General features: G+C 37.1%; 2 protein-coding genes across 2 annotated transcripts in view; one reads left to right on the plus strand and one right to left on the minus strand.

The window, feature by feature from the left end:
* Window positions 1–4,238, minus strand: part of poc1a (POC1 centriolar protein A) — a 60,784-nt gene extending 56,546 nt beyond the window's left edge. Inside the window, exon 1 of the mRNA XM_084736945.1 lies at window positions 3,917–4,238. Within this exon, the coding sequence (XP_084593071.1) occupies window positions 3,917–3,931 (15 nt within the window). The 5' untranslated portion in view covers window positions 3,932–4,238. The remainder of the gene's footprint in view (window positions 1–3,916) is intronic.
* On the plus strand, window positions 1,089–2,023 carry b9d2 (B9 domain containing 2). The gene has a single exon (XM_084745314.1). The coding sequence runs from the start codon at window positions 1,338–1,340 to the stop codon at window positions 1,863–1,865; it is 528 nt and encodes a 175-aa protein (XP_084601440.1). The 5' UTR covers window positions 1,089–1,337; the 3' UTR covers window positions 1,866–2,023.
* Window positions 4,239–24,571: the final 20,333 nt, after the last annotated feature.

Consider the following 24,571-nt stretch of genomic DNA (forward strand, 5'->3'; position numbering starts at 1 on the left):
TATGAATGCTGGCTCACTGTCACACTGTCACGGCTTGCTGGGAAACTTAAATAGAACAGAGCTGTTGGTAATGTTATTAGTAACACCTGTGCTTTGCCTACTATGAAAAGTCTGCTGTGAAAAAGGCTTATTACAACCTTACAAATCTCATTCCTAAATCATGGACATTAATACACAACCATAGTAGACTAGACTGTTCTGAGATAAACAAAAACTCATGAAACAGACCAAAATATAAAGAAAAGAATGCAGACAGTTTTGACCATGTTAGTACATTTTATTATATATATTATATATTACATATATTAGCACATTTTCTGCTAGGCCTGGGCAATAAAATAATAGGATATCTTAAATACACATTTCAAGCATAGCAACAGATAAAATGTTCAATACCTCTCACTTATATGCATTAAATTCAAACTGCAATGAAAGCACAAACAAATGTGCCCTGACACATTAAACAGCCATATCCCCTGATAATGCCGTGCACTACGAGTGACATACAAACAGCCAATAATTTACCATACACCACCGATATGTCATACAACATCAGAAACAGCACGGAGTGAAAACATGACTGCAGATAGAAAGGAAGCTGTTAATATAAAAGGACAGTATGGCAGACTGACCACTCAGCTAAAATTAGATTAAAATGAAAATGATTAATAATTATCCACATCCAATGATGTGCCCTATTTTCTGCAACAAAATCGCGCTATGGCCACTGAGTGGCGCTGTTTCACAGTTACTGGACTCCAATGCAAATCCGGACAAACCAACAACTACAAATTAATATTCGTTTTGAGACCAGCAGTGATGCTGAATTCGACAGTAGTCAATGGTTCAATGAGTGAGAAATTAACACGTAGAAATGTCTTATTTTTCCCCAGTTCAGACATTTTTAAACGATGCTAAACAAGGAAACGCGCCGAATGTCGTTATATCCATGACGTACATCCCCTATAGTACTGCCCTGTTCTTAGTCTGTCAGGCAGCAGTTTTAATTTGCCCCCTCGCCAACAATCTCCGCCGATCACGTTATCCATTTCACCGGGGCTGTGTTGAAAAAAATAACATTGTTTTGGCGAAGATTATTCTTTAGGTCTCTTAACCATGCTCAATAATGGAATATCTGTAAGGATCGTGACAAGAATTGCTGCCTGAGAAACACGACCCAGGGCGTACTGCTGCGGCGTCACTTACTGAGTTACCAGGGAGACGCGAGCTGTGGTGCTAAGCAGTGCTAGCAACTAAACTAGCCGTTAAACTCGGAGGTTGAAGAGCAGAGAGGACTCTCAGTGCCGCATGTTTTTGTTTACGGGAACACTTATAACATGGCGGAGCTGCACATTATAGGCCAGATCGTCGGGGCAAGTGGTTTCCCACAAAACAGTCTGTTTTGTAAATGGGGAGTTCACACGGGAGGAGCATGGCGTCTTCTGTCCGGGCTGAAGGAGGGTCAGACCCAGGTGGATATCCCTCAAACGGGAGACATGGCGTACTGGAGTCACCCGATCGATCTGCACTACGCTACTAAGGGACTCCAGGGCTGGCCAAAGCTTCACCTCCAGGTGTGGCACCAGGACTCTTTTGGACGCTGCCAGCTGTATGGATACGGGTACTGCCATGTCCCCACCAGCCCAGGACACCACCGGATAAGCTGTGTGACCTGGAGGCCGTTGGGCACTTGGCAGGAGCAGCTGGCTCAAGTGTTTGTCGGCGGTGGACCGCAACTCCGCAGCCCGGAACTGATATACAGCGGGGCGGATAGATACAGACTACACACCGAAGCCATGGGCACCGTGGAGCTGGATCTGGGCATCATCATGAGACACTTTGACAAATACGGCGTCGAGAGTTAACAGTGAAATGGGAAGGACCTCAGGAATTTGTGATGGATTATATATTGTATAGTCGGAGGTCTGACTTGTTTTTAAAACAGTTTTGTACTTTTTTCTAAATTGCATATATGTTTTTATAAACAAAGTGTATGTAAAATAAATAAACTATAGTCGGTGAAGTTGGTTTCTTTTTGATGTGCAAACTATTATTAGACCATTTCAAATCAATATCAGCTTAAGAGTAACTCGATCATTCATAATTATACCTCATATTTATATTATTCCTACATTCAGGGTGAGGAATTAACTCTTTGTCCACCAGTCAAATGGCTGATGAATTTTCAATTTAACCAGCCACTCTATAGATTACCATTGGGGTTTTTTGACTAGTGAGTGAAGTAAATCTACCAGCCACTTGCACATTTGACTTTGATTTGATGGCTGGTGCTCATTTTGTACTCTGTCTCCAATGTACTAAGAAAATTCTAACAATGTAATATTAAAATTGTCTTGGTCAAAACAAAAAACAGACCAGCATCCTTACAACTCATTTTGCAGGTTGTAAAACACGAGCTACTTTACCAGCCTTTTAATGTAGCATTATATTTCCTGTATTTTTCTGGCCTTGATTGGGATTCTTGAGGAAACCTCTTGCTTGTGAGGTACTAAAAAGTGGGTGCTATAAAAATACAGCTAGGCTGAGTGATATGGGAAAAACATCATATTGCAATTACAATATGAGTCACAATTTAGGGAATAGTAATTTTACATGGCATTTTCACTGCAAAAATATAAAAAGTATGATAGCATTTCATTGGGTTCTATAGCAAACAAGATCTTATGTCTTCAGAATATAATTTGTAGGCCCCTCAGTGGTGCCACAATGTTTAATTTATAATTATACGTTGTAAGACATTTTACCTTTATATATATAAAAATGTAGCTCATTTTGCACTTCACCATATTGCAATTTTACAACATTTTTGATCAATTGTTCAGCTCTAGCATTTTCCAATTTGAATTTCAGTTTAATTGTACTTATACTTAAGTCTGCGTTACTCCATGTAATCTACTAATTTTAATTCACATCCACACCTAAACTTTTCACCTGCATTTTTGTAGTCAGTGAGGGGATCCGCTCACAAACAGGCCATTGAAAGCCACGACACACAGAAGAAAAACTCAACATTGCAGCAGCACAGTTTTGCAGGGAGGATGTTAATGATTCAGCATTAATCGATTAATCGTCATGGAGAATTTAACCAATTAAAAATGACTTCGTGGATATTTAATAGTTTATAAATGGTAGTAAATGCACCTCATTTGACTCTATTGTCAGTCTGAGTCATTTGTTGAATAAAGAAAGAATTAAAATGAGAAAAAATAACAAAATAGTCAACAAAAATTTTGATTTAAAAAAAATCTTATAAATCATTAATGATTCATTGACTGTAAGCATTTTCAAGAATGGGTTAAGGAAATTGCACAAAATTTGCAACCCTACTTTTGGAGAGGTGACTGTGACCGCTGAGCACAACAGAGGAGTTTGAAGTCTAATTTAGGTTTAAGATTTGGAGAAAATAAAACAATTTTGATTGAATAGCTGCCATTAATAACATGCTAAATATCAGCAGTTAAAAAGTAACGACTACTCTGAGTAGTTTTGAGAGTAATACTTTGTACGTGTACTTAGGTATTTTTCTCACATCAGCACTTGAGTTGAGAAATGTTTTAGTAATGTAACAGTTCTTGTACTTCAGTACAGATTTCCAGTCCACTGCATGTCTGACTTGATGTCCCAGTATGACACTTTCATTCATTTGTAACTTATTTCGACCAAATTCCTCATTCAACTCAAAAACATGCCTAAAATAACATAGCGGATGTTAAATAAGCCATATATAGAGCAAGCTTTGGGTAAATCACGTTAAAGAGAAAGTTCCCGTGTCATTTAAAGTCACTGTCTGTCTAACGTACTTTCTACTTCTACTTGTGAGTGTGCAGCTACGAACAAGAAACCAACTTCAGCCCAGAGGCTCAAGTGCCACACAGTTAGCGTAAGTTTAACTCACCAGTGCTGAAGTCATCTTTGCTGGTTTAGGAGACAAACTGCTGACTGTTCTCAACCGTTATAAGCGTTACTGTACGTCTTTATTGCAGTGAATGAGACAGACGATATTGTACTGTTAGCTCACCGGCTAACGCTAGCTTAGGGCTAGTTAGCCGCTGGTTGCTGACAACAACAAAATTCAGTTTACGCGCCGCGATTGGGCGCTGAGTCTCTGCTCAGACCTCTTAAAGGGGACGCCGTAGCGTTAATAACGTTTCTGTATAAACGTCCGTCTCACACGTGTATTATTGTACGAGTATGATCAAATAAAACAGTACACAACTAAGCAAACAAGAGTAAATCATTAGTATGATGTTTATCCATCTAGATTTTCAAGCGAAATATTTTGTGTCAAAGTGTAGTGACGCTTCTTCACCGCCAGGTGTCAGCAGTGTATCACCGTTTAATCTTTACCATTGGCTGTACAGTGGACTGAACTAACGCCTTCTCTGCGCGCTCTTATTTTATTTCTTTTAATTTAATTACTTATTTTTATGGTATTTTCATTATTGTTAAAAAAAATCCCCTCATTTTCAGATTTTCAGGAATCATGACAACATTTACTAGTGTCTAATATAGTGTATTTACATGTGTCCTTTATGAGTTCTTGTATGTATGTATGTAGATTTTGGCAGTTTAAAAAAACAGAAAAAATGTGTGTGTTTTTAAAATAGATTCCTCATAAAGAAATAAAATTGGTTGCACCGCTACAACAATAAACTGCTGCTAATGTGTGCATTCATAAAAACAATCCAATAACATATGTCAGTGGACATTCTTCATAATGTGCACTATTTTGATACTATGAGTACATGTTTCTAACACTTCTGTACTTTTATTCATCTACTATTGTGAATGCAGGACTATTACTTGCACTTGTTTGTAGTGGAGTTCAGTGCTAAGTAAGTGTAAATAAGTAAGTAAATAATCTGACTCAGTGTGTGCAGTTTTTCTGGGCTTGAATACAATTAGGCCCAGATCTGTGTGTGGTAATATCACTAAACACACAGATTTAGGAATATGCAACATAAAAGTGAAATAATGACAGTCTTAAAACTTAATTTGACACAGGTTGCCTCCTCAAGACAGGGCCTCAGGATCAGGTTATGAAGCAGGACCCAACACAAGGCCATTATCATGCAAGTTGATATTGTGGTTTTATTGGTGCAAATTCCAAAATCTTCAATAAACCTGCACAAACCAGTGGAAGCACTTGTAAACCTGGAGCTTTTGTGCCTCAAGCCACTTGTCTGCTTCCCTGTCACCCATGCAAATGTTCATGTTGTAACCAGAGTAAACACATTGATTATGTCAATGAATATAGGTCAACTCAGGCTATTTTATTTGTTTGTTTTACAAGATAAGGCAATAAGACAAATCTCAAAATATCGTAATTCAGAATATAAGAAGTGCATCATATGTATGACTACAGAAAGGTAAAACAGATAAAAAGAGTAAACAAAAATTGTGCAGACAAATACTGATTTCAGTGTTCATGCGTGGTATTCAAAGGGCCATTCACTGAAGAAATAACCCTGTGTTGACCTGTCAACACAAACCCTTTCTTTAACCAAATCCCCTGTGGGCCGTTTGAGCTGAACAGCAGCTGCGTCACATAGCCAACAATTCATAGTTCAAGTGCTAACGTGATATTTCCTCCTTAACCCAGTATGACTGTCTGTAATTATGTTGTTTTCATATTATTTTCACACCATGTGGTCATGTTTCTGCTCTTGGAGGTATTCACAAAAAACAGCCACAATTCCCATGGTAACCAAAGAACCAGTGATACAAAGTTAAGAAAACAGCCTCAAAGAATTTAAGATGAGTACAGATAAAGCTTTTGTTAAGCGATGGCACTTCCCTCTCCTTTTCAAAGATATTTACTTCCGTTAAGTCCTTTTTACAAACTATATTACATGTGTGTTTGTTTCCCTGAAGGTGTCTATACTTGTTCAGCCTAAGAGTCAGTAGTATCAATAATCTCGCATATTCTAAATGTTGTAATAAAAGTAGGTAGTGGTTTTGATCTAAAAGCCTTTGCAGCCTCATGGACTGATTCACACAGGTTTATATTATCTTGTAAACGATAACAGTACTATACTACACGCTTTATAAGCATTGCAATACATAAATGAGACCTGTCAACGTGCTATTTTCTTTTGAAGAATATGATTATCTGATGGGAACAGTGTGTGTAAACACCTTCTTCGTTCATCATGACTTCCAGTAGATGGTGAACAGGAGAAGGAAGGAGGAAGAGAGACACGTGAATTAAGTGGATTCCTTTCAATCACAGCTAATGATTCACAATAAGCAGCTGTAAAGGAATATAAGTAACACACCTTGGTGTTTACACACACTTCGGAAGCACTTCAGAAGTAGGATAGGCTTCACTGAAAATAATTCTGGGCTTGTTTCCTTTTCAGTAAGAGAGGATATTTTTACTGTTTACCCCCTTAACTGCCTCTGAGTAATTTATGGCTGCTATTCTAATCTGCAAAGGGCTCTAATCTTGTCTGTTTTACTGTCAGCTTTCACCAGGATACATGTGATATTCTGTGGCTTACTGTCAATGCATTTATTGTGTTTATGTGTGCATTTTTTTTTAGCCTTATCCTGTATTTGTGATGTGGTGTTTACATGGAACATGAAAAAGGTAGTTCCCCATGTACATGATCATAACAGTATTTAGGTGTCTGATCATCTTCCTGCACGTGCACTTTTTTTTACACAGTATCCTGATTTTTATTGAAGAACTCCAGTGACCGGTTTCACAAAGTTAGACTTGATTCTGGTTCAGATATAACTGATAGTTAGGCTTCAGATAGACATCTAATTTCATCCATTACACAAAGCTATTTAGTTTAAAATAATATCTTTGTAGCACCTTTAAAAACAGACCATTTTACTCATACTTAAGACTGCATTACACCATGTAATCTACAGACAAAGTATAAGAGCAGGAAACGCAGGAAGCAATGGCAAGACAAAATCTAAAATTGAAGTAAAAACTGAAACACAAGCAAAAGACAGAAATATAGTAAAAATAAAATAAGACAGGACAGGAAAACAAGCAAACATTTAAGTAAGACATAAAGGTTTCTGACTATCTTAAGCAGGACTATGGCACGATGAATTCTGGGTAAATTAAGACCTTTTTCAAAATACTAAATGGCCGACTGAGTGACTGCATCCACCCACTTAGCTCCATTTACTCCAGGAGAAAAAAAATTCTGATATGAAAAAAAAAATGCAGTGACAGTAAACACTGTTAATCCCACCGTTGAGAAGAGAATCAAAGATGCTCAAAAAAAAAAAATAAAACTATGGTAAAAAATGCAAAGAAATCATTGCTCTCTCCATAAAAATGTTAGCAAACCACCGTTTCCTCTTTTCATTGCTGGGTGTTTCTGATTAGCTGGTGCCAGTGATTGTTACCATGGTAACACGGGTCTTAAAGCAGAGGCAGCCTGGGGGGTACGTTGTCTAATTTCTTTGGTTTACAGTTGATCAGATAACTATTTTATTTTTTCAACTTTTCAGCATATCTAACTTCCACTCTTGCTAAGCCACGGTAAGTGAGGTTAACATACAGAAATAAATATAATTATAATATAATAATTTTCTTTTATGTTGTGATAACTAAGACAGCAAATAAGAAAATTTCCAAAAATGCCACAGCCTTCCTTTGACAATCTTGTTGCTTGTTGACAGACTCATCTACTACAAGGAACGCTGTTTATTTTGGAGTCCTCTGTGGACACAAGCAGCAGTGTATTTCACTGTAACAACCACAAAATATATCGTAAAAAATAAAATGATCTGAATAGAAATCTCCTCTTGTTACTTTTTAACTGGCTTGCATACTGCTCACAGTAACTCTGCGGAAAAATGTCAACAAAGTCTCCTTTCATCCGATTTCAAGGGGAATAAAACCCTTCTTGTCGATGGTGTCATTTGCTTGTGAAGGTCATGCAGAGGCATCAAACAGTGAAAAACTCTTGGAGTAGCTTTAAATTTATTTTTATTTTATTTTACAGCCTACATGACATAAATTATGGACAAAATAGCATTTCTCAAGACAAAACTCTGATAAACCACAAAATAACACATAAGAACATAAATACAGCACAGCACCATATACATAGTTATATCTGATCATGGAGTCTGACTGAAAATTAATCCTGACCTAAAGTCATTCAATGCATATAATAATCTCACATTAACTTATAACTACAAATTTAAGGAATTTGTTATTAGGATGTAAATCATTTTCATGGTCCTCTCAATCCCTGATAGTATTTTGTGGGTCAGATTTCAAAAACCAAAAGGTTGCCTTTGGTGGCTCCCTGTGTGTGTAAGACTGAGGTAATGTTTTTGGCTGCTAATAGGAAATGATTTCACAACAACAGCTTAACTCTCATTGAAGTAATTAGTCTGGAACCACATTTGTCGTCATGTGGACGTCTCCAGATATGCCAGCATGTAGCAAGATCTGAGTCACACAAACAAAGAATCTCTTAGATAATTACTTTGAGACAAATTATGGTTTCTTTTGGAGGAACTCAGCAGATCCATCATGTTTGACAGCTCTTATGCAACTTACTGTGGAGCACATTTTTCATACAAAGGAGCAGATTCGTGAGAGAGAGACACTCCACAACATCCTTCTCTCTCAGGTCTTTAAGGACACACCTTTGTTCTCTCAACTCATTTAGAGCCAAAGAAATTTTTTTGCTCCATTGTCTCACAACTTACAGGCATGAAGGTTATGCAAGGCTACGATCACGACAGCGCCGGACTGGATGCGATTTATTTTTAGAGACAAAAGTGAAACAACTATTTAATGAATGAGGAAATGTGAATACTTGTAGGTCCTCTGAACTTTTTTCACACTGCGCACAGACAGATCTGCATCTTTGCATTCACTGTAGTCTGTTACAACATGGCTGGCCTAAATGGTTGTTCCACACAAAAGAGGAGGAAGCTTTTGAAAACAGGCTGTGTAGGTTCATGTTCCCTACAGTAGACACACAGTAGACAACAGACAGAATTATGTAATATTTGCTCAGCGCCTGACCTTTGTGGATCTTTTCACAGTCCGTATCATCGGCCTGGTGACACAGTCTTTCTTTTTTTATTTTTAATGCTAATGCACATAATACCTACTAAATAATAATAATATCATAATAAGCTTGTGTTGTTTTACAGTCACAGCCAAAGATTTCACAGGAGAGCGGCGAAAAGGAGTTTAGATCATCCTGTTTCTTGTCCTGTGCTCGTCTGGTCTCACCTCTGTCTGAATTGATTTCCAGTTAGACGGCTATTCGTGATCTTATGTAATATCAGTACTCATACCAAATATGAAAAGGCGAGTCTGAAGGGTGTAACTTCCCAACACTGTGTATTTATTTTGATGAATAATTTATTTACACTCGATTGAAAGTAAGAAAATAATGTGTGTAGTAAAGAAAGGCTTATAAACTTTGAATATTTTGCTTAACAAGACCACTGGTGGAAAGAGCACAGCAGATGTGCCCTGTTGGATGCCCCTGTGGTAGATAACTCCTGATAAATACCCTAAAGTGGCCCAATGTCCCAGACAACATTATAAAGTGCCCTCTAGAGCAGTGTTTCCCAAACGTTTCTCCTGGGGACCCAGTTTTTTTTTTTTAACAAACCATTGCAACCACAGTCACAGTAAGCCTTATCAATAAATTCTGGTAAGAGTTCATTTGTACATTATTAAATGTTCCTTACTATTTTCATGGCCATTTCTGCATCACTCTGTATTATCTTGACACTTTATTGAAAACATGAGCACATGTTAAAACTGTATCAATGATCAATAAATGCATTTAGGCCGAGTTAACAGGCAATGTAATTGTTTTTATTCACTCTTATAAGGAAAACAACAAACACGATTTAGCCTACTTCATAAATGAGACATAATAAGTGCATTTAGATTGAATTAACAGGCACTTGTTCCTTTCTCTCTATAAATCTGGCATATTTAAAGTAATGTGTATGAATACGCACTGTCCCTGAAAAACAAACAAACAAATGAAATAAATAAATAAACAAAGTTCATTAAAAATCCTGCAGACTCATCCTGTTTTCAATGATGAAAGCTTCTACAATGATCTTTTTACTGGTTATGAGACAGTCTCAATTTAATAGTGATGCCTCTATATGACCTACAGAAGCAAACAAGGCCTTCAGTGAGAAGCCATTTCTATACAGTTACATATTTAAAAAGTTATATGACACGAATTACGGTATGCAGACTGGAAGAACCCGAGTTTAACAGTTATTTAAGTAGTATGTTAGCCACTTTATTTTAAACTTTATTTTTGTCGTTATATTTTGTGGTTCTAGTCATGGAAACATTAGCACTTCTGTCCACAGGGGCCCCACCGTCACTCCTAATCTCAAATCACAGCCAGGATTGTTCTTTCATCAACTCAAAGTATAAATCTGCCACATGTTAGATAATAATACCAGACTCTGATTTCTACTTAGTTGCACATGAATATACATGTACTTGTAGGCTTTGATGTAATTTTTGGTCTGTGTCTTATTAAAACTAATTGACTTTTTAAATCATGTTGCAAACTAAAGACCATCGTGGAATGGGATCACGTCAGATTCCCGTCAACGACACCCAGCAACATGTTAGTGTTTCTGACTCATGAGTTCACAGTACTTTTGTTGACAACATCTGTCTACAGACATATGAACATCTGTCAGAGTTCTCAGAGCTGCTTCTGTGATTGCTTCTCTACAGTGGGTGTGTCCAGCACCACATTTTGCCATGATGACACAGACTCGCAAGGTGAAAACAATGCCTGCTTTACTGGCGTGTGGCCGGTGTTGTTTTCACCTCGTGCAAATATGAAATTTGGCTTCAGCAGCGTCTCATTTCCGTAACTGGAGCTGATCAATGATAAAAGTGCAGATGCACTTCCTGGTACAGCTACTACAGGAAGAATGTATTCTTGTATTCTTCTTTGTTATCATTTCTCCGAAGGAATGGAGGAAAACGTGTTGAATTTTCACTTTAGACTGTTGTTTTTGTGCATCTGATAGTGGACCGTGAAATGAACAATCACAATGAGAGGCGGCAAAAGTACACAAAGTCCATACTGAAATAGAAGTACAGATACTTGTGTGAAAAAAAAAAGACTGGTTAAAGTAGAAGTACTAATTAAACTTCTTTACTCAAGTAAATGTGAAAATGTGCAGGGTCTCATGTGTGCTCGAAATATAAAAGTAAGAAATGACCTTCTGAGGGACATTTCTACTGGCTGTTTTTGTGCAAATCTAACTGAACCTCACCTGTCTGTTTCATTTTGGTACATGCCTTTTACCTTGTTTTTGTCTTGTTAAGTCTTATTATGTCATTTTTGTCTTGTTATGTATTGTTATGCTGTTTTCATCTTATTTTTTTGTCTTGTTATGTCTTTTATGTCATTGTGGTCTTGTTAAGCATTTTTACGTTGTTTTCATCTTATGTTGTTTTTGTCTCACAGTTTTTAATGTCATTGTCTTATGACTTGCTGCACCTCTTAATTTGTTTTTGTCTTGTTGTGTCTTCTACAACCTTTTGCAACATGTTATATGTCTTTTAATGTCATTTTTGTCTTTTTGCGTTGTTTTGCCTTGCATTAAATCTAAAGTAACAAGCCTGTTTTGAAAATGTAAGGAGTGGATAGGAAATATATATCTCAAAAAATAGTTAAAAGTAAAAGTAAAAAGTTGTTAGAAAAAGAAAAACTCAAGTAAAGCAGGTACCTGAAGCTAAGTACAGTAACAAAGGACTTAGTTACTTCCTATCTCTGATAATAATCAAGATAATTTGACGCACAGATAAAGAACTCCAATATGGAATTCAGTGAGTGATTTATTCTTAAATAAATTGTAAAATGAAGTCATTATTGTGTAATTTTATTCAGGCTGAGTATTATGACAGTAATTATCATTCTGATCTGATTATGCAAAACGCCAGTCATCCAACTGGTTTACCCCTATAAATAAATGAAAGAAATAGTTAAGAGTTTCTGTCACTAATTTGCTTGATACCCTTTTACCTGCATGGCGTTGACACAGGTTAACAGCACGGACAAGCACACAAAGAACAAAGTCATGATGCTTTTGCAATTTGCGATACCTTCTCACCCAGAATGATATCAAAGTACTCAGAGAGCAGTGTTTATCCAGGCACAAAGGGGAAAAGACTGGACACTATTAGGCTCCAATTCTCTTTTTATATTTACTTGGAGCCTGACAAAGTGCAGGCTTTTCTCCTTTGTACCTTTTAATGACTTTTTTTGTCTTGCACCTGAACATTTTTGTCCAGATGTGCACACTTGGTCTCTCCTCCGAGCACCATTTATACCACACAGTGAATTATAACAAGCTTTCTCAAAATACTTTACCATTTTTTTTATTGATTGTGAAATCAAATTCACGTGTTCACAACGATGCTCTTGTCTTATTGTCCTGTGTTATAGTGGTGTTAGTGTTGCGTGACAGATTTGTTTAATGAAACATCTTGTTATCAGCTGGCTAACCCTAAAAAGGAAGAATGGTGTGTTGCTTGGCCGGCAGAGAGGAAAAGGAACACTCAGACACTGCAGCTGTTATCCTTTTATCAGCCCGTGTTGTCACGCACACACACATAAATACTGAAGATACATCAATGCTCTTTCTTTCTTTCTTTCTTTCTCACACAGAAAACTTCAGAATCATCAGTTTTAATCACCAGGTACATGTGGTCTCAGGGCAGGTATCAGAGTTAAAGAACAAACAACAACAAACAAACAAAAAAAGTTAAAAACAAAATACACATATGCTAAACACAGCAAGGTAAATTACTCAAAATAATGTATGAGCAACATATAATGTGCATGAAATAAATAAACAGAGGAGTCAGTAGAGCAAATAGAATCTACTAAACTGTGGGTAAAAACATGCAATCAAACACACAACTTATATATATATAACACACATACGTGTGTGTGTGTGTGTGTGTGTGTGTGTGTGTGTGTGTGTGTGTGTGTGTGTACAGCAGGGTGTTTAGTTGACTGTAGTGCTAAGAATCAAAACATGAATGTAAAAATCATATCCCGTTTAAGACATCATGGGTGCTGCATGATGTCTGGAGCAGCTCCTGGATGTTTCTCTTGATCTCGAGCTGCAACTAAAGATCATTTTCAAAATCGATTAATCTGCCGATTATTTTCTATATTACTTGTTTGGTCTATAAAATGTTAAAAAATAGGAAATTGTGAAAATTTCAGTTTCTCACAGTCCAAGGCGATGTCTTTAAATGTCTTGTTTTGTCACTTCAAAAGATATTTGAGAGACTGAAAATTTTGCATAAAAAATTTACTATGATGATTAATCAATGATCAGAATAGTTTGTGATTATTTTCTGTTGACTGGATCAACTAATCCATCAGTTGACTAATTGTTGAAGCTCTACATAATTAGCCTTTTATAACTTTTTTTTTAATTTTAAAACATTAACCTTTTTTCTGTTCAGCTGATGTTCAGTCATTTTATCAGTTTGTAGAACAATAAATATGACTGTTTAAAAAGTAAAGAGTAGTCATTGATCAAAACATATCTAAAGGAAATTCAATTTGCTATACATTTCAAAGTATTACATTTTTATTTTAGAAAACGTAAAAAGAGTTTTAAAAAAAAAGTAATCAGTATACTTCAGCCTTCAAAAATAGTTTGCATGGAGTTACACATTTAAGGTAAAACCATTTTTTAATGGCTACCGATGAACAGACAAAGTTTCGTGCCTCTTTTCTGGAACTCCTCTGAAATTCCTCTGACTTTTAGTGGTTTTTAGGGTTGTAACTGGTAGTCACTACACTCAGTCTTTTGTTAAATAGACTGGAAACGAACAGGGAAGTCTGACAAGGAATAAATACCATAAAAAGTTAAAGACAAATCTGGTACAACAACCTCTGTGACGAGGACAGTGACATTTACTGGTGGTATGTTACCTTTACACATACTTGTTCCTGGTGTGGCCTCAGGCGGATGTGGACAAAGTCTGGCTCTGGTTTTACTGGAGCGAAGGTTGTAGCAGTCAGAGAGAAGATTCAAGAATACTACAACCACTGTCTGCTACCATAAAGATTAAATAAATGACAAGGACTGAACCTTGACCCTAACTAAAATACTCACTTTTATGAATGATAATAATAATAATAATGTTTTGCTGTCTTGACCTGAACTTGTAAGTAGGTCTAACCAAGGACAGGGGGACATGAAAGACCACGGAAGGAGAGGCATGTCCAGCTGGTGAGTCTGGACCCTGTCCAGTCATGTCAGTGTCCATGACACTGTACCAAGGCCAACATTATCCAGCAAACTCCTCATGCACTCTGCAATCAATATTCAGATCCACTGGGTTACAGATTGTCAAAATAACTATTAATGCTTTACTTTATGGGTCTGTTCAGAATAATTCTACAGTCATCACCGAGAAGTGTACCACAAATAAGTACTGTGTCTTCATTAGAGTGTTGTATCTTGTATTAATTTCCTTAAAATCTAACCAGGGACAGGAACTGCAAATTAGCTATGGCTTGACGTTCTATATGCATTGCATTTTTTAACAAAATGATACAATACCAGCATGAATAATCCCTGTCAAACAAATGAAGTTAAAAAAAAATGAAATTTGTCAATATGCAGGTATAAAATTAATATATAGGGATTTAAGTTCCTAATAATACATATAGGATTAATGAATATTTACTTTGGTTTAAGTTAAGCTTTGACATACTTGTGTACATAACACTTTCGTCTGTTCATTATATTTATTTGTTCAGTTTCGTTGGCCTTGGTCTTATCTGTTATGTCTATTCCTGTGTGAGAACATTGAGAGCAAAGTCCCTGTATGTACACACATACTTGGCCAATAAAGCAGATGCTGAATTAAAAGTTTCCTGATGATTTATACCAATTTACAAAAGTCTGGGATGCTTCCTGTATTTCTGTAATACAGCTCCAGGAAACACTTAAAATGTTAAAACTCAAGTGTTTAGTTAAGACGGGAAGAGTCTCACAATTTGGTACTGCAGATATCTTATTTCAGGTTAGAAAATCCTAAATACTAAATCCAACATCACTTACCTTCTTTAAAGTTTGTTAACTAGCAACTGACACTTCTTATTAATGTCACCAAGCTAAAAGACTTTGTTAACCACTGGTTTGAAACATACTAAAACATACAAAAATCGAGTTAACTACAGTTAACTACTGTTAACTAACACTATCATTAGTTACTGTTAGCTAACACTAACATTAGCTACTGTTTGCTAACACTACTGTTAGCCACTGTTAGCAAACACTACCTTCAGATACTGTTGGCGAACACCACCATTAGCTATTTTTAGTTAATACAGCCTCTCAGCTAATGTTAGCTAATACTAAAACTAGCTACTATTTGCCATTATTAGCAAACACCACCATCAGATACTGTAAGCAAACACTACCATTAGCAACCATTAGCAAGTAAGTAAGTTAGCTACTGGGAAAAAATGAAAGTTAGGACAGTTTAATGGTAATCCTAAAGTTAAGAGAGTTCCTGTAAGATTTTGGGAAGTTTAGATGTGTACATGTATTTTTCTAAAGTTAGGATGGGAACCTCTTTCACTGAGCAAAGATAACATTTTGAACGTCTTGTCATGTATTGAAAAAACATCCCCTTAAGAGAGACAATACGTTGTTAATAAATTATACATATTATTTATTTATTTAATCACAAATAAAAATATTTAATTCATCTCATGTTGATTTCCTGCGCCTGTCTTGCACGTCCACAGACGTCCAAAAATCTTAAAGCCGGAAGTTCAAATATTAAACTGCATGTCAATGCCAAAGAGGGGTCGTAGTCAGACATCCAGATATTGAACCTGCTTTGTCTGTCGTGCAGTCATACAGATGTGTTCCTGGACAGACCGACGCAATATAGACATGATCTGCACATTTTGCAGACCTCTCATGTTTGCTAGGAAGTGTTCGTCTGTAGTGGCTTTTTTTTTCCTATATCAGGTCCTAACCCTAATTACCATAATTACCAGATAGGATTATCATGTTAGGAAGTAACTTTCTGTAATATATTCACTGCATTATTTAGTAATAAAGCATTACTAAATAATCTTTACATAAAATTGATTATGTTTTATTTATCTTGCTCCATGCTGCATGCTCTGCAGATAACAGAGTACCTGTTTTAACTGTCAGAAAGAGCCGTCCACATAATGGCAGCTATCATTTGATACAGGAAACTAGGGAGTGAGTGTGTGTGTGTGTGTGAGCCAGATAATTGTCCTTCGTTCCTCCAACAGTCTGGTCAGGGTGGGGATCATTTTGCGGCCCCAGAGTCTCTGTCTGTTCTCATGCTCCAGTAAACCAACGAGGAAACTTGCTGGATCATAAAAAGACTCGCAGTAAATAAACAAAGTTTGTGAATATGCTTCCCTGTCAGCTGCACCCAATAAAGACTGCAGTTAGTTCGTAGTGTTTCCTTGAAAGTGAGCAAACAAAGCAAAGATTAGATAGAGTGTGTACAGTATTCTGAGATTGGAGTTTTCCAAACCGCCCACACAGCTGTAAACCCATTGTCTGCACGTTAGAGTAACGAGGACTTAATGCCACGCGACGTCCACCCTTCTGCACCTGCGTCAAACTCTGGAGGGATTTCCGCAGAAAGCCAGCGCACTTCTTTTCATTTTGGTTACTGTAACGGAGATAGGAAGTCATAATTATGTCTGTCTGGGGATTTTTTTTGTCATGTCACTCTGCTCTGTTGCAAGAACAGACTTGTCTCTTGTGACTCTTGTGACTTTTTTTTTTCCACCACAACAGAAGTAATTGTGTAATAGCCGGTGCAATAACCGCCTGTCCTTGGTGTTCAATATACACATTTATACAGTCAGACAGGAATCAAGTGCTGACTCAGTCGTCTGTGTCGAACTGCATGATCTCAAGGAGACACTCACACCCATTCATAAAAGTTTGCTGCCTTCTCATTTGTGATTTTTTAAATATTTTTTTGATTGTTTGAAACTGGTTTCTATGGCATACCGGTGATGAGTTCTAAATATGATGGGACTGAAGGGTCCTCCATAGATTTCATGTGTTGTTTTAGTCATAATAAATCATAAACTCTGCATGTAAACAATGCATATCATCATAATGAGTTTGTGTACACTTAGTCACTGTGCAGTACGAATTATTTTGACATTTAAATTGCTTTAAATGTAAAGGTGATCAGAGTGCAGTAGTGAGTATTTTAAGATTTAAATTATGTATATTCTGTATACAGGTGGCAAGTTGGGGGGGTTAAACCCAAGTAAACTCAGTTTATCCACCTCTTTAAAATGAGACAGAGTTTACTCATCTATTTTAAAGTTAACTGTATCAATCAATGATCCAAAAAAAACATTGTATACTGTATTTACCACTGTGTCTCTGGTTTAGTTATATTTTCTAGTATAACGTTATGTTGGTCATTTTAAGAATTCACCTACAGTCGGGTAAAGACATTTTAATTTAGGTAAGTTAGTTGGTTAGTTGCTGTAGCAGCCATGTGGCAGTGCAAGGACCCAAACTTTAAGTGTATCTCCATAAACTGATGATCACATAAATATAAAAATAATTTATGCTTAAGTTCCAATCAAGCGTGAGGTCTCCTGTGTGTTTAAGCAAAGATTAGGTTATTAAATAACTTTTCACGTTAAAGCTTATACGAATCAAAGCGAGGTGACGAGAACGTGCGTCAGGCAATTTTTAGGGAGTCCTGAGTCATGACTTTGCCCTCCTAGGAAAAAATGTGGTATCTATAGCCCTTATGTGCAATAACCATAGGTCAGGGCCTAATAAATGTTTTGTTTTGTTTTTTAAGATAAAACTGCACATTTTTCAGCTTCCTTTTGTTGTGACACCTGTGTAATAATCAGGCTGTTTAATCAGCCTCTTTATATGACACACCTGTCAGGTGGACGGATTATCTTGACAAAGGAGACATGATCTCAAACATGGCTTTGAGCAAATTTATGATGAAAATGTGAGAGAAATAAACCTTTTGTCTGGCCAGAAAAGGTCTTAGATCTTTAACTTTAACTCATGAAAAATGGGAGCAAAAACAAAAGTGTTGTGTTTATATTTTTGTTGAGTGTTGAAACTGTGCATGTCATCACAAAGAGCTTTATGTATACAAAATCAGTGTGCAATACTTAGTATTTTAGAGTATAAATTGAGTTTGTACTGTAAAATACAATGTGACAGAATGGGCCTCCAGAGACTTTAATGTTAGCCATAATAACTGCTGCAGTTATCACATTATTTCTACTAGTTTTGTACCAGCGAGGCCTCACATATCCTTGAGACATCTTTCTGTGAGCATATGATTGCATGTAATTCATGCGCAGACATGCGCTCTTCACCTTTTGGACTCACTGAAACAGTGAAACAGTCACATGATTACATTCCAGGAGGCCCCAAGGACCTGCAGTTATCTGGACCCTGACAACAGCCTCAAGGCAAAGAATGAGGTCATTGACACAGACACGCATGGAAGTGGATAAAATGACCGTTCCTTTTTTTTTTTTTTTTTTTTTCAAAAGCATTTCATTATAAATAATATTATATGGAGACAGAAGAGACAGTAACTTTGACAAGGTCATTTCAAAGTCTTCCTTTGAATCCTGGAAAGCAGAAATGATACCAAGTCTCAATTTGTGCATCACTTTTTTTTTCTTATTTGAATTGACATTAGGACTTTCTGAATGTACATCAATAACACACCCATTCTTTGGAAGCCAGTAGGACACAGGCATGAAATCATCGCAGTTCATTTAAAAGAAAATTAATTTTGGGAGATGACACTGCTATTCTACTAAAAGGGCGTATTGTTTTCAAATGCCAGCTGCAACAACGGTATCTCCCTGGACACACTGAGGAATGTTTGAAACTTTGAAATATGATGCTGAATCAGAAAGCCACAAAGACACATGATGACAAGGGTATAGACCGAGATTTTCTTAATTAACCTAATAACCACAGTGTTGTGTGTATCTGCAGGATATTTGTGACGTACATACATCAGCTACAGCTGTTTAACCTTTATCATGTGTTTGCTCGCTATGTAATGAGGAAGTGACCTTTCTGAAAGAGATAAAGCTCTCACAGACAACGGCCTTCACTCAGTTGAGCTGTCAAGTTGACTTCTCTGTAGCCAGGGGGCTGATCGCTTCGGCAACCCGGAAGAATAACTGAGATAGATTGTCTTTTAAAATGCTGTTTTTGTCTCTTGCCCAACCAGGTCATGACAGGTTTTTTGCTTGACATGGAGACAATGACATGAAATACGTAAAAAACTGAAAAAACTGTTAGCCTCTACACATCAGTTTCCAGGGCTGGGCCGCACCAGCTATTCACAAATCCACTGTTTAGTCTGGGTAGCTATCTAGTTTCAAACTGGTGATTAACTAAGCATGTTGCACCATTAAAACTTAAGGTCATGGTGGTGTTTGACACTGAGACATGTCCCCTGTGTTTCAGAGCAGAGAGAACTGCAATTTTCTTTCATGATTTTGGGACCTAATTTTATGTGCTTAATTTTTTTTTTTAATCATTCAAATTTGGCTAGATGGTTAAAACACATGCGTCTGTAGTGTGACAAACTTAGAATACACATTTATTGTTGCTTTATACAATCTTGAACTACACTAATTTTGAACTTCCTGGGATGCTGAATATCCTGCCGTCAAAACGAAAAACAAAAAAGAAACTCAGCTTACCCTGGTCAGACATGTTTTTTCATTTCCTCTGTTGCTTGTCTGAACCAGTCACAAGCAAGCTAATTTTAGCTTTGCCAGTTGGTTCAGTTAACCAGTTATTAAAGTTGGGTGGTAATTAGTACGTCTGTGTAAATGTTTAGGAACCACTACTCTCTGCATAAGAATTACTTTGTGTTTCAATGTAGTAAACTTTTGCATTATAACTATGCTAAGTCTGAACTCAGGAATAACTGGTGCAGCTTCTACAGGGGGCTGTTCCTGTTCCTACCCTGCTGTCAAAACAATTAAACAGAGCCTCAGAAAACCTCTTGTACTCTCTAAAAATGTTGACTGAAATGATTTAGCTTGGTAAGAGATCCTGAACAGTTCCTGTAACCGTGGCGCATATCCTTTTGGGTGAATGGCCGTCCAGTTCCCATTGTGGGATTTCCAAAATACTGTTACCACGCAGATAAGCTGAATCATTCAGTGTGAGAAGTATTTGACTCTTTTAACCTCCGCTGTGAGCCTGCCGTCGGTCTCATTCGCTCCTTGCATTTGTCTGGACCGAGGGTTTGGCACCCATGCAGGAATCAGTAGTCATGGAAATGGTGGATAAGGGTGAAGTGCACGCAGCTCTCCAGTGAGGTCAGGGAGATCACACACAGAGCAAACTACTCTCTCTGTCTTGCAGACAGTGTTCTCATTAAAGCTCCAAAAAATTAGTTTACCTTCGCTCTGCAGCAAGGAATTAATTTTAACACCAAAACACCTGGGTTAAAGGGATAGTTCGCCCAAAAATGAAACTTCTTTCATTATCTACTCACCCCAATGCTGAAAGCTGAAGCTCAGGTTTAGTTTTTTAGTCCACAAAACACTGCAAAACAATGTCACAGAATCTCCCATACAACGGAAGTGAATAGGGACGAGTGTTCAGACATTAAAAAAACAGCAAAAAATGCCTCCATACTGTTCATCAACATGCCAAGTTGATTTGAAAGATGTCATTTAGCCTAAATCTTCACGGTACGTCCTCAGCTTGGACCCACGTTCACTTCAGCGCGCACACCGTCTGAACTGGGTGTGTGTGGTGTGACGGTGTCTGAACTGCATGTCGGGTCTTTAGGAGACTTGGATTACACCAGATGAGCAGTATGGAGGCATTTTTATGATTTTTCGTTTGTTTTTTCACATTTGAAAACTGGTCATCATTCACTTTAGTTGTTTGGGAGATTCTGCAACGCTGAACTACAAATTTAAACCTGCCCTTCAATCGGCATTAGGGTGAGTGAATAATGACTGAATTTTCATTTTTGGGTAAACAATCCCTTTAAGTATTGACATTTCATATTTTGATTTACTTTTTTTTTTTTTTTTTTTACAATTGCCCCTTCCTCAGTCCCACCTCTTTTTGCTCTGTGCTCCAATAATAGTTGAACAATCTTGGTACCAACAGAACATTGCTCAACTTTCATCTTTCCTGTTTCTGTACTTAAACATAATATGTGCTGGGCTATATGACCGTAAATAAAGATGTCTCCACTTCTTCCAGCTGTACAAAAATGAAGCCAAAAATTACATATACAAGCGCTGCCATCTTGCACAGGTGATGTCATTTGCAGCAAGCAAAACCCTGTTTTTATATCATAAAATTAGCAGTTAGCAGTAATTAGATTAGCTAGCTAGTTATCTAGTTTTTTGCTGCAGAGCGAAGACCAAGACATCTGACATCAGATTTGTTTTTGTATTAAACTTAAAAAATATTCAACTGAGGCTCTTCGAGTTTTTCATCAAAGTGAAGATTCATCAGAAGTAGAGTGTTTTTTTTCCTATCAAATACAGTATTACAAAGAGTCCTTTTCATCCTTGATCCATTCCTGGCAATCTTCTGCACATATGTCCTCACATCCAGCATTCATTACATCCAAGAGGGAAGTCTGATCCTCGATAAGGGAAAGAATACCTCCACATGGAGGAGGAATGGAGAGTTAAGTGGAAGGAAAAGTGACACCATTCTGGGATGGGCTGTAAACCGCTCTGTGACTGGAAGAGAGAAGTGAAACGCCACATTGTCCCGTACAATTACAAAAAAACGTTCTGGATTCTGCATGCATTCTGCATGCATGGTTACTGACACAAACCTCAAACATCAAAGAGTGAAAACAGATGCTGAGTGTTGTGTGTCCCAGTTAAAGTTCATGCATTTGTAGTTTTTCGATAACTTTTTAAATGTAAATGTTGCAGAATTTAGTAAACGAGTCTAATTCACTGTAACTTTGTTCATTTTTTAATGTAAATTTAACAGCTTTTACAATAGTGTATAAATGTGCAAAATGGAGTCTAGAGTTTTGGTGGCGGTGGAGTTTGATTGAGAAAACAGTGTCATGAATGCATGTGACAACTAGAGCCTCTGAAACTTGAATGCAGGTATTTGTAGGACACACGTGGGTTTATATTTGTGTGTGTGTCTGTAAGGGAGTGTGATATGAGTCACGTAGCTGAGGGTATAAAAATAGCAGAGCAGTCAATTAGCCAAAAGCTTAAAACTGCTAACATGCTAAACTGTTTCCTCTTTTTACAATATGGTTTGGTCATTTTCATCCAAGGAAATATGACAGGTGACCTGTGAAAAATGTAAAAACAATGTGTTTGTTGTTATAATACACTTTTACATTATAGAAATGTCACATCATCATCATTATAAACACTCTCTACTAAGAACTATGTCTTTCAAACATCTTTAGACTCGTAACCTTCCAGTGTGGCAGGTTTTAACGGTAGAATTAATTTGTCTGCAGTATTCATATGAATCATCTGTAATGCTCTGCAAACCCTAACAGTGACCAAATACCTGACTGGAATATTCTGTACCTTAAAGGGCCGATTTGGCTGTCTTAAACATTGTCTCTCTCCTCCTGGTCCCAGATAAATTCTCCTCTTTTAACTTAGTGTACCGAACAGTTATTTTGCACCATTGGAGTGGAGAAGCACATTTGTTGAACTGCATGTGATGGGGCAAACAGAAAGTTGTGATACCGTTATGATGAAACAGTTCCAAACTCTGGTTAACCCTGAGTCTCTGTAACAAAAACACCCGGGGAACTGTTAATGACTTAACCGTTTAGAGCCACATAGAGATCAATTAATTTTCTAATGTGTGGGGCGGCTTATATGGCACTGCATCATGCTTTCTCCACTGCGAGGGCACCCTAAAGGGCATTTCAAAACATTTGATCGAATGGATAAGGGTACCATAAAAGACACTTAGCGATGTCTTCTTCACAGGGCATTTCATCATACTTTCTCCACTAGAAACAAGGACACTTCTCAAAAGTTTTATATAATTTATGCAATACAACATTGAGCTCTCCCAGTACCACCTAACTGTTTTGTGCTGTTTGGTGGCAGCAGGTGCTGTGGAGTCTTCACTGGCACAATTCCACTGTCGTCCACTTCATTGTCAACACAGCAGCACGAAATATCCTCCCTCTGATCTGAGCCTGTCTTAGTAATAGTTCTGTTTGTAGCCACGTTTGCAGTGTTTTTGAAGCATTTATTTTCAGTGTCAATTCAGCGACTGGTGATCATGGACGACATATGAGCATACTACGTGTATCGTACTTTCTGCGCTTAAAGAGCAAAACTAATTAAAATAATTGATTTCTTTTAAAGAAATTATTTCTGATATTCGTCCATGTGCCCCTAGAAACAGCATGTGGTCTTGTATCACATTTTCTCTACTGAAAGGACACCCTACAGGGCACTTCATGTTTTCTCCACAAGAATGTCACTTCAAAGAGCCCTACACCACATTTTCTTCACTGTACAGGCACCTTAGATCCACCTCATCGTATTTAAAAAATAAAAAAAATAAAAAATACAATGTAAAAAAAATACAACGAGCAGGTCATGTAGGGTGTAAAGTCAACTCAAAAGAGGAAGTATGTTTATTTACACAAAGCAGTGGCAACATCGAGTCTTTGTAACAACTAAAACTTTGTTCTCACTTCCATTTTCAGTGCAATCATGCTTCATATGAGGCAACACCGGCTTTTACGACACCCGAACCCTTTACAAACAGCTAGAATTAATAAACCATCTGTGCAAGATTGTGATTGGAGCTTCATTTATCCATCATTTTTTAAAATTTAACTAACACTGAATAAATTCTTTTTACTGAATTAGAAAGCCACATATCCACGGAACATCTAATTTCTTATTCATTTTTAACAATTAAAGATGTTCTGGGAAAAAAAGATAAACGTGCACTGAAACGACCATGCTGTGTGTACGTCACCACACCTGTATATATACACATCTATATATGAACATCCCTCCCTTTTTACCCTTACACCTGTTTATACATCCATCTTTACACTTTAAACTAGTCATTTAAATTAAACAAAAAAAAGTAAAGGAAAAAGATCCAGATAATTTTATTAGTCCAGCCTGTGTAAGTGAAGCTGCAGCAGCTTCATGTCATGTCAAATCTGCGACCACAGCGAACATCGGCCATCTGTACTGTCGGATAGAATCAGAGGCTTTTGTGTACCTTGAGGATGCAGGATTATATGCTTTGAACTGTATGACCTCTTTTAATGTTGTCGCACAAAATTTATGTCATCTCCATCTGAGTTTACAGGACAATGGGTCAGTGGGTCTCCCCCTCACACACAAATCAGTTGTTCTGTTATCATTGAATCTACCCTGGATTAATTTTATTTTTCAAACACGTCTACCTGAGAATAAAGCATGTAAGAAATAGGTCATTCGTGCCTGTAAATATTTATTAGTTCAAATAT

Source organism: Lutjanus erythropterus, chromosome 2, assembly GCF_056507025.1.
Source record: "Lutjanus erythropterus isolate fLutEry1 chromosome 2, fLutEry1.hap2, whole genome shotgun sequence".
In the NCBI taxonomy this organism is placed as follows: Eukaryota; Metazoa; Chordata; class Actinopteri; order Lutjaniformes; family Lutjanidae; genus Lutjanus; species Lutjanus erythropterus.